Source organism: Prunus persica, chromosome G1, assembly GCF_000346465.2.
Source record: "Prunus persica cultivar Lovell chromosome G1, Prunus_persica_NCBIv2, whole genome shotgun sequence".
NCBI lineage: Eukaryota > Viridiplantae > Streptophyta > Magnoliopsida > Rosales > Rosaceae > Prunus > Prunus persica.
This window is the reverse complement of record NC_034009.1, coordinates 34,654,055-34,667,531: the sequence shown is the minus strand read 5'-3', so window position 1 is coordinate 34,667,531 and position 13,477 is coordinate 34,654,055. Positions and strand designations below refer to the sequence as shown.

Here is a 13,477-nt window from a genome sequence, read left to right as displayed (position 1 = left end):
TGGATGTCATGCTTTCAGCCATCGATGGAACGGATGTTGCTGGCTTCGATGCTGATACCGTCATCAAAGCAACATGTTTGGTATATATGTTAATTTATTTTAATTTTTTCTACAACGACCTTTGTCCGTCATATTTCAACTCAGCACCTGGTCGAACAAAGTCGATACTGGATGCTGCTAAACCAAATGGTCATTGGCTAAATTTGTTTTAATAATCACCAAAATTTTGATTGTGCAGATTTTGATTGCTGGAGCGAGTGACACAACCATGGTGACCCTGACGTGGACACTCTCTTTGCTTTTGAACAACCGCCAAGTTTTGAAGAAAGTTTATGAAGAACTTGATCAGTATGTTGGCAAAGGAAGACTGCTGGATGAGTCAGATATAAATAATCTGGTGTACCTGCAGGCCACTGTTAAAGAAGCAATGCGTTTATGCCCAGCTGGACCACTCTCAGGCCAGAGGGAGTTCACAGAAGACTGTACCGTAGGAGGGTACCATGTTCCAAAAGGTACGTGGCTGCTAGTGAACCTGTGGAAGATCCAAACTGATCCACGGGTTTGGGCCGACCCGATGGAGTTCAAGCCAGAGAGATTTCTCACTACCCATAAGGATGTTGATGTTCGGGGTCAGCAGTTTGAGCTGATGCCGTTTGGCAGTGGTAGAAGAGCATGCCCTGGGATAAGTTTTGGCCTTCAGATGACACTTTTAACTTTGGCTAGTTTTCTTCATTCGTTTGATGTCACGACTCAAGAAAACGCACCAGTTGATATGACTGGAAGTATTGGACTTACGAACATAGAGTTGGTCGTCTTATTATCATCCTCGATTGCTTTTTTAGATCTTTTTGCAGTACAAAGACGTCGTTTGTATTTGTTGATGACGTTGTATATTTTAACAACGACGGTTATTTAGCGTCGTGGTTTATGAGGGAAAAGATGACGGTGGATTCCACGACCATTGAAAAACCCAATACACGACGGTGATTTACCGTCGTCTTTTTGCTTTTTTGTAGTAGTGTTACGTACGGGAAATAAATTTGTCGATTTTTGAGCCATGGTCTGTGTCTCGTAGCAGTAGCAAACAAATTAGATAAAGAGTTTTTCATGTGAGACTGCCCACCACCCTCCATTACCAATTTACCATCACCATGCATGCGTATGGAAATGAAGCAGGTAAAGTTGGGAAGCAGACATCGCCCCTTTAACCAGTGAAAATCATATTTTGGCCGCCGATAAGTTGAACCAATAAAATTAAGTTGCAAAATGGAAATGAAGCAGGTGAGTCCAAATTAATGACATTAGGGGATACAAATACAATGATATGACAAGGCAACCCCGCCCATATGATTAATCATTTCATATGTGTGAGGCTTTTGGATACAAACCAATATAACAAGGCAACCCCGCCCATTGGAGATATAGATCTGCAAAATGACATGGACAAATGTTAAGCTGGGATAAGAATTGAATTTTCAACCGCAGCAAACAAATCAAATACATAGTTTTTCATGTGAGGCAGGGGCGGCTTTGAGGGTGTGCAAATGGTGCCACCGTACAGGGTCCCTAATTTTTAAGGGCCCCATATTTTTTTTTTTTTACGTATATATTATGTATATTAATATCATAGGTATTATATATATATATATATACATGAGTGTGCACAAAAGTAACACAAAGTGTGTATTTGGCAGCGGCGAAGCCAAGATTTCATATGTGTGGGGGCCTCTTACAAATTATAAAGAATCAAAAGTTCAAACTCACAATAAGTACGAAAAATAGTATATATATATCACATATGTCAAGAATTATATTGCTTATTGGTTGCAATCGTAATTGTTCGTCTCTGGCAGAAGGTCGTGCCCTGGTGTCTCGTTTGCCATGCAAGTCCTTCACCTCACGCTTGCTCGTCTGCTTCATGCATTTGAGTTTGAAACCCCGCTTGGTCAACGGATTGACATGACTGAGAGTCCAGGTTTGACCATTCCGAAAGCGACTCCATTAGAGGTTCTGCTCACCCCACGCCTTCCTGGTAATCTCTATCTGTGATGAAGCGTTTGAATAAAGTATAAAAATGTACTGTTTGTTGATTAATTTAGAGGTTCTTCAAATGTATTATTTACATTGATAAATAAAAATAAATTAAATACAAGTATATATAAGCTAAGATTGTGAGGCCCATTTATGTTATGAGAGTTTGATTATATGTGGATCCATCGGACATTGCAGCCCATAAGATTCAATCAGGAAAGAAATGCACTATAATCTTCACCAAAAGGAAAAAGAAATGGATTATAATTGAGTCCAATCATCAAGCTATACAGCGCAGCGGCCGGAATCTAAACATCTCACTTAAAAAACAAAGATATGATTGAGATTCTACTATTCAACCAAAAAAAATTACGAATTTCTCATCAACAAAAAAGGGCCAATTTAGCTATTTTTATGTCGTTTAAGTCTTTAATTTACAAGAATTAAAAACAGGCAAGGATATATGACTGGTTTAATATTAGGTTGGTGTTATCTTCTAGAAAAAGAAAAAAAAAACACACACAGAGCATCAGATAAGTTTATATACCATGCATAGCTAATATGAATCCTTTTCAAAACAACTTGGATGTCGTAAATAAACTAAAATGTATTGGAATATAAAGCTGCATATAAAGTAAATTAAATAAAATATTTAACGAATCTCGACAAGTTGTGTCTACGTCCCTAGAAAGCAACATCAATAACATTTTCCCCACGAAAAAGGCTTTGAGGGAATGGATGGAAGGAATCGGCAGACAAGCATCCAACATAATCTTCTTCTTTTCTTTGCGAGCTCCACCTCCACCCGCTAGCTTGACAACATTGATTGGACACATTTTTAGTATCAAACGGATAAAAAATAATTATCAATCATAAGGATATTTTTTATGGTCGAAACTCCATCATTGGTCCTGCATCAATTATCATGTCCCAAGAAGTAAATACTTGAGATATCGAGTTTGCAACAATGGATAGCTACCCTCAAGTCAACCTTTCCTTTTGCAACAATGGAGTTGTATCTCCCATGCCTAAACACTGCCATAGCTGGAATCTTAGCCATACTTCTGTTTTCCTACTTTATCATAAAGCGATCATGCTCTGGTGCCAAAGCCAAGGGTTCCAAACCACCAAAAGTGGGAGGTGGGTGGCCTCTGTTAGGTCATCTCTACCTATTCGGAGGATCTCAGCTGCCTCACATAACTTTGGCTTCCTTGGTCGACAAATATGGACCAATCTTCACCGTCAACATTGGCATCTGTTGATGCTCAAAATGGCCCGGCCAATATTGAGTCCAACTTAGTGATTAGGTATACGGGGTCTTCAGCAGGGAAGAGAGCTGAGGCCCTTGGTGAAATATAGGTTGATGGGAAACCTGCAGAAGACAAAGTGGGATAAGCAATCGTTAAGCTTCGGACACCGGTGTGGTGCCGGCCGAAGGCTCTCCGATGCCTAAGTCAGTTACAAGTAGTAATTCTGGCAGAGTAACAGTAAAAGTGGGAGAATAGTTCTTGCTTTTACCTAGGTACTGTTCCCTATTTATAGGGAGGTGAAAGTGGGAGCTTTGCACAAAGTTCCAATGTGGGACTTTGTGCAAGCCTTTGTGGTGGTGACATGTGTCCTGGAATTAGGTTTGGCAGCTGGGAGCTTCGGTAGGTGTCTGGCACCTCGGAAGTGTGTCTTTCTTCGGCACAGGAGAAGGCGTGGCTGCCTTGGTGCTAGTCACTTTGGTGCTGGGTCTGCTCGGTTCATTATGGTGTAAACAGTAGTCCCCCAAGTTCGCGGTCGAGAAGTAACTTCTGGGTTGGGAACTTGTGAGTTTTGTAATTGTAACCGAGCATTCCAGCTTCGTTGGGAGTCGTAGGGCACTCCCTAGTCCCCCAAGTTGGCAAGCCAGGAGTTGCGTCAACACATGGTAGCTGGGTACTTGGGTACTTGGGCATGTTGCAGATAAGATGGGAGCTGGGTCAGTAGGGGAGCCAGACCTTCGAAGGAGCCAGGTCTTGTGAAAATTTCGGAGACTCCAATTCTTCCATGGCTCTCGCCGTTCGGCAAGGGTCTAGCTCCTTTTTTTTCTTTTTCTTTTTCTTTTTCTTTTTTTTTTTTTGGCAGGGCCTTTGGCAGGCTGGGCTGTTGAAGATTTTGGGGGCTCCTTTTTTTTGTCCATGGTCTTTGCCGTTCGGCAAGCATTGGGAAAGAATCCTAAAGCCAAGAAGAATCGGGCCGAACATTCCGGAGCCCAGCTCTAAACCGGGCTAATACCCGGTTCCCACTTTTGCTCCTTGCCGAACGAAACAAGGGCCCAGCTCTCAGTCTACCCCGCTGGCTCGCGAAAGGCTCCTCCCAATGCCCCTTACCGTTTGGCAAAAATCTTCTTCCTTCCGATCGGTTCGCTCCCAATGCAACCTTACATGTATGAGACAAAGGTTAATGACGGTCACCTGCCGAACGGAAGGACGTGCTGAAGCAAAGACTGATGCACTGAGTTTGCCAAGACCATCAAAATCCAAAGACCTCCCTTGCCGAAGATAGAAGACCTTGCCCTTGCCGAACGGCAAGGGTCGTTCAAAAATTGATTGGAGGGTCACGACAAGTCCCGGTCTCGCCCCTCCACCCTTGCCGAAGTAAATTATGCTATAAAAAAAAAAGGCCCTTGAAACTGTTCAAATAACCCCTGCTGAACGGCAAGGGCTGTGGGGCACAAACACACAGCTCAACAAAATCCTTGCCGAAGGATCCTTTCACAGCCCAGCTCCAAACCAGTCCAAAACCCAGCTCCAGTAGCTCTATTCCGAAGCCTCCCCGGCTCCTTCCAAATTTACAGCACAGCCCAGCCCTTGACGAAGCCTTGAAGGCCTAGCTCCAAGGACAAGCCCTTGCCGAAGCCTTGAAGGCCTAGCTCCAAGGACAAGCCCTTGCCGAAGCCTTGAAGGCCCAGCTCCAAGGACATGCCGAAAGCCCAAATATCCACAAGCACCCTTGTGCCTTCGGCACCCCTGTGCCGAGGCCACATCACCTTGCAACATGCAAGCTTTGTGTCGCTTTCGGCACCCCCGTGCCTAGCCACATCGCCTTGCGACATGCAAGCTTTGTGTCGCCTTTGGCCCCCACGTGCCTAGCCACATCGCCTTACAACATGCAAGCTTTGTCACCTTGCAACATGCAAGCTTTGTGTCGCCTTCAGCACACCCGTGCCTAGCCACATCGCCTTGCGACATGCAAGCTTTGTGTCGCCTTCGGCACCCACGTGCCTAGCCACATCGCCTTGCAACATGCAAGCTTTGTCGCCTTGCAACATGCAAGCTTTGTGTCGCCTTGCAACATGTAAGCTTTGTGTCGCCTTCGACACCCACGTGCCTAGCCACATCGCCTTGCGACATGCAAGCTTTGTGTTGCCTTCAGCACCCCCGTGCCTCACTACATTGCCTTGCAAACATGCAAGCTTTGTGATGCCTTCGGCACCCTCGTGCCTAGGCACATTGCCTTGCGACATGCAAGCTTTGTGCCTTCGGCATCCCCTTTGCCTTCGGCACCCCCGTGCCTAGCTCTATTATCTTGCAACATGCAAGTCTTATGCCTTTGGCACCCTTGTGCCTAGGCCACATCGCCTTGCAACATGCAAGCTTTGTGCCTTCGGCACCCTCGTGCCCAAACACATTGCCTTGCAAACATGCAAGCTTAGTGTCACCTTCAACACCCTCGTGCCTAAGCCCATCGCCTTGACACATGCAATTCATATGCCTTCGGCACCCTCGTGCCCAACCACATTACCCTGATACATGCAACTTTGTCCCTTCGGCTACCCCTTCACCTTCGGCACCCTCGTGCCAAGTTCTCTCCCTTCCAAATGTCCTTCTTACCCGAGGACTTGGGGGACTATGGGTAGTGCACTATACAGCTTGGAAGATGAACTATGGTGTTGCTCGGCCAGTGCACTTAAAATTACAAGTCCCCAACCAAGAAGTACCTTCTTACTCGAGAACTTGGGGGACTACTGTTTGTACCATAACTGACCGAGCAACTAGCTAGGCTAGATCATTCGAGTGCCATGCTTTGAGAGGTCATCACCTTAGCCAAAGAAGCATCACCACAAATCACAACTCTAAGCAAAGCAGGAGGAGTCCCACATCGGAAAACTACAAGAAGTGAAGACTCCCCCTCACCTATAAAAGAAGACTACTTTTTCCTTAGAAGGGGACTGGCTCTTGGGGACTCTCTCTTCTGGATCCATCTCTGGCCTGGGCTTCTCACTTGTTATCTTTATATTTGGGTCTAATTCCCTTGTACAAATGTAAACAAACATTATCATAATGAGAACACCCTTCTCCGTGGACGTAGCCCATCATTCGGGTGAACCACGTATATCTTGTCTTTTATATGTTTATCGTTTGCCCAAATCCTCACACACTTGGTGAAGGTCCTCACCTTCATCCATCATCCATCACACCTCATCACTAAGTTGGACTCGATATTGGCCGGGCCATTTTGAGCATCAACAGCATCCACTCTGCTTTGGTGATAAGTACTTGGGAGGCGGCCAAGGATTGCTTCACCACAAACGATAAAGTTATTTCCTCCCGTCCCGCTACGCTAGGGTGTAAGTACTTGAGCTACAACTTTGCCATGTTCGGGTTTAGCCCCTATGGTCCATACTGGCGTGAAATGCGCAAACTGACATCCCTCGAGCTACTCTCAAATTGCAGGCTCGAGCTACTGAGAAACGTTCGAGCATCTGAAGTAGAGATAAGCTTAAAGCAGCTGTACACTCTATGGAGCAAGAGAAAAGAAGGGTCTGGGGAGCTTTTGGTGGAGATGAAGCAGTGGTTTGGAGGTTTGACTCTAAATGTGGTTTTTAGGATGGTTGCTGGGAAGAGATGTTTTATGAATGGGGGTTTGAGTAAGGAGAAGGAGGCAAGGCGGAGGCAAAAAGCCATGAGGGAGTTCTTTCATTTGGTGGGATTGTTTGTGTTGGGAGATGCTGTTCCTTGGCTTAGTTGGTTGGATTTGGGTGGACAGCAGAAGGCCATGAAGAGAACTGCCGAAGAACTGGATAGTATTGTTTCGGAATGGTTGGAGGAGCACAAGCAGAAAAGAACTAAAGGAAAAGATCAAGATTTCATGGATGTCATGCTTTCAGCCATCGATGGAGCAGATATTGCTGGCTTTGATGCTGATACCATCATCAAAGCAACATGTTTGGTACATATATAAATATGTTTTATTTTATTTTTAAACTACGACGATCTTTGTCCGTCATATTTAAACTCAGCGCCTCATTCAATGGAGTGGAGACTGGATGTTGCTAAACCAAATGGTCATAGGATAAATTTATTTTATTAATCACCAAAATTTTGATTATGCAGGCTATGATTTCTGGAGGGAGTGACACAACCAGGGTGGCCCTGACGTGGACACTCTCTTTGCTTTTGAACAACCGCCAAATTTTGAAGAAAGTTTATGAAGAACTTGACCAGCATGTTGGCAAAGGAAGACAGTTGAATGAGTCAGATATAAATAATCTGGTGTACCTGCAGGCCACTGTTAAAGAAGCAATGCGTTTATGCCCACCTGGACCACTCTCATTCCAAAGGGAATTCACAGAGGACTGTACTGTAGGAGGGTACCATGTTCCAAAAGGCACGTGGCTGTTAGTGAACCTGTGGAAGATCCAAACTGACCCAAGGGTTTGGGCCGACCCGATGGAGTTCAAGCCAGAGAGATTTCTGACCACCCATAAGGATGTTGATGTTCGGGGTCAGCAATTTGAGCTGATGCCGTTTGGTAGTGGTAGAAGAGCATGCCCTGGGATAAATCTTGGCCTTCAAACAACGCTTTTAACTTTGGCTAGTTTTCTTCATTGGTTTGATGTCACGACCCGAGGAAATGCACCGGTTGATATGACCGGAAGCGCTGGACTTACAAACATGAAACTCTCTCCTCTTGATGTCCTCGTTAAACCACGCTTGTCTCCAAATCTTTATGAATAAGTTCAGAATTGTGAACTTAGATATATATATATATATATATATGAAAATAAATGCTACGATATGAAAAGTACATATGCTTATGTTCATGTTCTGAATGTATTAATCTAAAGGAAAATGCTAGGGAGACCAACTTTAGATACCAACTTGTGTACCAACTCTCTAAGAGAGTGTGGGACCCATTGTATTGGTGGGCTCCACCTCTATTAGAGAGTTGGTACACAAGTTGGTATCTAAAGTTGATCTCCCTAGCATGACCCTAATCTAAAAAGTTTGGCTTTACTAAATCTATCTTCTACTTATGCCCAATGAGCTTCATGCGTTTCCTCTAGTTTTGACAAATGGGTTCCACTTTTTAGTTAACATACATTTGTCGATACCACATCATTAAATGAATTTTTAATATTTTATTATTTTTTGACCTTAAACTTTACAGACTCATTTAAATCATATTAAAATCATTAAAATTTTAAAACAAATCTCGGCTCTCTTCTCCTACCTCCTACCCAGCCAACCCTCCCTCCCTACTCAACCCCACCTTTCAGCCACCCCTCTCCCGTCGCCTATCCTTCCCTCAGCCATACACCAGTCATTGAGTTTGTCAGATTCTCATTGCAGGTCCCAGATCTTGAAATGGGCATTTTTGATTGGATATTATTAATTTTTTTTCAAGTGCAGTCAAGTTTTGAGTTTAATTGATATTCTGAGTTATGTAACCCCGGACCTGAAATGGGTTTTTGATACGATCTTGGACTTTCTGCAAATTTGGAAACAAACAAACCGAAGTTGAGTTTTGTCTTTTTTTGCTGTGAGGCTAGTTTTTGTTTAATGGCGGTGTGTTTGGTTGGATATACGTCCATCTTTGCACTGGAGCTTGAAGGAGAAAAGTCCCTGCCCTCAGTGTCCTTGTGATTGTTCAAAAGATTTCGACCCTATACCTGTAGGTGAGATTCACTTTTCAATGTTTGGGAAATCTGGTGTATGGTTGAGGGTAGGTTCATGTACAAGATTATGGCTGAGGGAAGGATGGGCAACTGGAGAGGGGTGGCTGAAAGGTGAGGTTGATTAAGGAGGGAGAGAGGGTTAGCTGGCTAAGAGGTAGGAGAAGAGAATGAAGATTTTTTTTTTTTTTTTAAATAATTTTAATATGATTTACATGACTGTAAAGTGAAAGGTGAAAAAAATATTAAAAACTCACTTAACGATGTGGCATAGCTAACTCAACAGTCACATAAATTAGTGCACAAATATAATACAAAAAGATGATGTCCCAAGCATTATCCAAATAGTAATAGATGAACAAGAAGAAAATTAATCAAGAGAGAACAGGAGGACAAAACTTGGTATACCGCTAGGGAAAGCCGATTGATAATTTAATTGCTGAGCTGAAGAAAGGCCAAAGTGAAACTGCTTATTGCAAAAGCAATTTTGGCAGGATATAGGACTGCTTAATATTAGGTTGATGTTATCTTCTAGAGAAATTAAAAAAACAGAGTCTCGGATAAGTTTAAATAATTTTTTTTTTGGTTCAAAGGAGATAAATTTAAATACTTTTTTTTTTTGGTCAAAGGAGATAAGTTTAAGTCTCAAACCGTGCAAAAGATAATCTTCAATCATGAAGGTTATTTCATCACCTCAGGGGTCCTTTTCCCAATGTTGCAGCGATGACGTCAAATTCTATTAAAATAACCCATTTTCTTGTCTGATCAGAATGTTGCCAAAGTACAGTTTGCTTCCTATCCTACGCATCAATTATTATATTGAGTGAGTCAAATGTATTTCTGAAAATACGAATTATCTTATAGAAAACAATCCTCATTGGCCCTCTTCCAAAACAAACTTAAGAACGCTGACCTGAAAGTCCCACGAAGAAAAAACACTGATATTGACTATAAATAAGAACTACTGCATGAATGACAGCTACCCTCAACCTTCCCTTTGCAACAATGGAGTTGTATCTCCCATGCCTAAACACTGCCATAGCTGGAATCCTAGCCATACTTTTATTTTCCTACTTTATCATAAAGAGATCAAGCTCAGCTGCCAAAGCCAAGGGTCCTAAACTACCAAAAGTTGCAGGCGGGTGGCCTCTGTTAGGTCATTTTGGCCTATTCAGAGGATCTCAGCTTCCTCACATAGCTTTGGCTTCCTTGGTTGACAAGTATGGACCAGCCTTCACCATCAACATTGGTATCCACTCTGCTCTGGTGATAAGTACTTGGGAGGCGGCCAAGGACTGCTTCACCACAAACGACATAGTTGTTTCCTCCCGTCCGGCTACGCTAGGAGCTAAGCACTTGGGCTACAACTTTGCCATGTTCGGGTTTAGCCCCTACGGTTCATACTGGCGTGAAATGCGCAAGCTCACATCCCTCGAGTTACTCTCAAACCGCAGGCTCGAGCTACTGAAAAAAGTTCGAGTATCAGAAGTGGAGATGAGTTTGAAAGAGCTGTACACTTTATGGATCAAAAGAAAAGAAAGCTCGGGGGAGCGTTTAGTGGAGATGAAGCAGTGGTTTGGGGATTTGACTCTAAATGTGATTTTTAGGATGGTTGCTGGAAAGAGATGCTTTATGAATGGGAATTTGAGTGAGGAGAAGGAGGCAAGGCGGTGGCAAAAAGCCATGAGAGAGTTCTTTCATTTGGCGGGATTGTTTGTGTTGGGAGATGCTGTTCCTTGGCTTAGTTGGTTGGATTTGGGTGGACAGCAGAAGGCCATGAAGAAAACTGCCAAAGAATTGGACAGTATTGTTGCGGAATGGTTGGAGGAGCACAAGCAGAAAAGAACTAAAGGAAAAGATCAAGATTTCATGGATGTCATGCTTTCAGCCATCGATGGAACGGATGTTGCTGGCTTCGATGCTGATACCGTCATCAAAGCAACATGTTTGGTATATATGTTAATTTATTTTAATTTTTTCTACAACGACCTTTGTCCGTCATATTTCAACTCAGCACCTGGTCGAACAAAGTCGATACTGGATGCTGCTAAACCAAATGGTCATTGGCTAAATTTGTTTTAATAATCACCAAAATTTTGATTGTGCAGATTTTGATTGCTGGAGCGAGTGACACAACCATGGTGACCCTGACGTGGACACTCTCTTTGCTTTTGAACAACCGCCAAGTTTTGAAGAAAGTTTATGAAGAACTTGATCAGTATGTTGGCAAAGGAAGACTGCTGGATGAGTCAGATATAAATAATCTGGTGTACCTGCAGGCCACTGTTAAAGAAGCAATGCGTTTATGCCCAGCTGGACCACTCTCAGGCCAGAGGGAGTTCACAGAAGACTGTACCGTAGGAGGGTACCATGTTCCAAAAGGTACGTGGCTGCTAGTGAACCTGTGGAAGATCCAAACTGATCCACGGGTTTGGGCCGACCCGATGGAGTTCAAGCCAGAGAGATTTCTCACTACCCATAAGGATGTTGATGTTCGGGGTCAGCAGTTTGAGCTGATGCCGTTTGGCAGTGGTAGAAGAGCATGCCCTGGGATAAGTTTTGGCCTTCAGATGACACTTTTAACTTTGGCTAGTTTTCTTCATTCGTTTGATGTCACGACTCAAGAAAACGCACCAGTTGATATGACTGGAAGTATTGGACTTACGAACATAAAACTGACTCCTCTTGATGTCCTCGTCAAACCACGCTTGTCTCCTAATTTGTATGATTAAATAGTTGAGAGTGAGAATTTAGCTATATGTGAGAATAAAATGCACATATGCAATATATGTTGTGAATGTATTAAACTAAACAGTTCCAGTTTATAAATTCCTCTACTTTTGACAAATGCTATTCTTGGGAAGGAATAGACTACTAGAAGTTACGTACGGGAAATAAATTTGTCGATTTTTGAGCCATGGTCTGTGTCTCGTAGCAGTAGCAAACAAATTAGATAAAGAGTTTTTCATGTGAGACTGGCCGCCACCCTCCATTACCAATTTACCATCACCATGCATGCGTATGGAAATGAAGCAGGTAAAGTTGGGAAGCAGACATCGCCCCTTTAACCAGTGAAAATCATATTTTGGCCGCCGATAAGTTGAACCAATAAAATTAAGTTGCAAAATGGAAATGAAGCAGGTGAGTCCAAATTAATGACATTAGGGGATACAAATACAATGATATGACAAGGCAACCCCGCCCATATGATTAATCATTTCATATGTGTGAGGCTTTTGGATACAAACCAATATAACAAGGCAACCCCGCCCATTGGAGATATAGATCTGCAAAATGACATGGACAAATGTTAAGCTGGGATAAGAATTGAATTTTCAACCGCAGCAAACAAATCAAATACATAGTTTTTCATGTGAGGCAGGGTCGGCTCTGAGGGTGTGCAAATGGTGCCACCGCACAGGGTCCCTAATTTTTAAGGGCCTCCCATTTTTTTTAAGTATATATTATGTATATTAATATCATAGGTAGTACATGAGTGTGCATAAAAGTAACACAAAGTGTGTATTTAGAAGTGGCGAAGCCAGGATTTCATGTGTGTAAGGGTCTCTTACAAATTATAAATAATCAAAAGTTCAAACTCACAATACATACGAAAAATAGTATATATATATATATCACATATGTCAAGAATTATATTGCTTATTGGTTGCAATCATAATTGTTCTCGATGAAGGGATAGACAAAGAGTAGCGATTTAACAAATATCTTTAAAGTTTTTTTCCCCATTAAACCATTAGAAAGAAAAAATCAAAATTTCACATACTAAAAAAACCTTAGGTCCCTTTATGCATTCATATCATACATAAAAAAATGTTTTATATAAAAATATTGACTAAGTATGAAAAATGGTTTATCGAAATAATTATTTTCTCAAAATAATTTTTACTAGCTTTTATTCCTTACACATCAAATAAAAAAACTTAATTTTATGGATTTGTATAAAGTATATTGACTTAATGGATATGTGAGACTTCTGGATACAAACCAATAATAAGACAATGCTCAGAATCAGAGATAAGGAAATCCTATCTTAATTATTACCTGATGAAAATTAAGGTCCAACCATTTGATATAATTAATATTAAGTTCATCAAATTGTCATAGTGGATTAAGCTCTAGTCTTTGAGATTGAGATGCATACCTACAAATGTGGAAAGTAACATCCACAGAACGTTTTTTTATCCCAAAAAATATTTTCCCGAGTAGATAGAGAGATTTATCCCAATAAAAAAACTCGGTTGATTGTTCAATAATTAGACTTTTCTACCACGTGGCGTTGAAGTTTGAATAATCTTCACAGTATACTAGCGGACAAACTAAACGCATGGTTTTTCAGATGTGGCTGCGGGGCGTGCGGATGATCCGCTGTGGAAATTTGAAGCTTAGCTCACTTTGCAGAATTACCTTGAGCCGCCTGAAATGCATACGTCACCCTTTCATTATATAATTTGACTAACTCTCTCATCTTTGTCCTGCTTAGCACCATGGTCTGTGTCTCGTAGC

General features: G+C 42.2%; 3 protein-coding genes across 3 annotated transcripts in view; all 3 read left to right on the top strand.

The window, feature by feature from the left end:
• LOC18789706 (cytochrome P450 82C4) overlaps positions 1 to 2,308 on the top strand; it is a 22,311-nt gene extending 20,003 nt beyond the window's left edge. Inside the window, exons 3-4 of the transcript XR_002269629.1 lie at positions 1,857 to 2,113; positions 2,148 to 2,308. The gene's annotated coding sequence lies outside the window, so the exon portion shown is untranslated. The remainder of the gene's footprint in view (positions 1 to 1,856; positions 2,114 to 2,147) is intronic.
• Positions 2,937 to 8,048, top strand: LOC18792945 (cytochrome P450 CYP82D47). The gene is made up of 3 exons (XM_007226744.2): positions 2,937 to 3,288; positions 6,533 to 7,227; positions 7,392 to 8,048. Exons 1-3 carry the CDS (start codon positions 3,039 to 3,041, stop codon positions 8,013 to 8,015), a joined length of 1,569 nt encoding a protein of 522 aa, XP_007226806.2. The 5' UTR covers positions 2,937 to 3,038; the 3' UTR covers positions 8,016 to 8,048.
• LOC18789111 (cytochrome P450 CYP82D47) lies at positions 9,820 to 11,802 on the top strand. The gene is made up of 2 exons (XM_007226536.2): positions 9,820 to 10,903; positions 11,062 to 11,802. The coding sequence occupies exons 1-2, from the start codon at positions 9,926 to 9,928 to the stop codon at positions 11,683 to 11,685; spliced, it is 1,602 nt and encodes a 533-aa protein (XP_007226598.2). The 5' UTR covers positions 9,820 to 9,925; the 3' UTR covers positions 11,686 to 11,802.

Bases quoted from the DNA above. Each gene is read 5' to 3' on its own strand.
- LOC18792945 (XM_007226744.2), top strand. From the start codon at position 3,039: ATGGAGTTGTATCTCCCATGCCTAAACACTGCCATAGCTGGAATCTTA. The intron at 3,289-6,532 runs GTTGATGCTCAA...TCAACAGCATCC, and splicing joins CACCGTCAACATTGGCATCT to ACTCTGCTTTGGTGATAAGT. The intron at 7,228-7,391 runs GTACATATATAA...TTGATTATGCAG, and splicing joins TCATCAAAGCAACATGTTTG to GCTATGATTTCTGGAGGGAG.
- LOC18789111 (XM_007226536.2), top strand. From the start codon at position 9,926: ATGACAGCTACCCTCAACCTTCCCTTTGCAACAATGGAGTTGTATCTC. The intron at 10,904-11,061 runs GTATATATGTTA...TTGATTGTGCAG, and splicing joins TCATCAAAGCAACATGTTTG to ATTTTGATTGCTGGAGCGAG.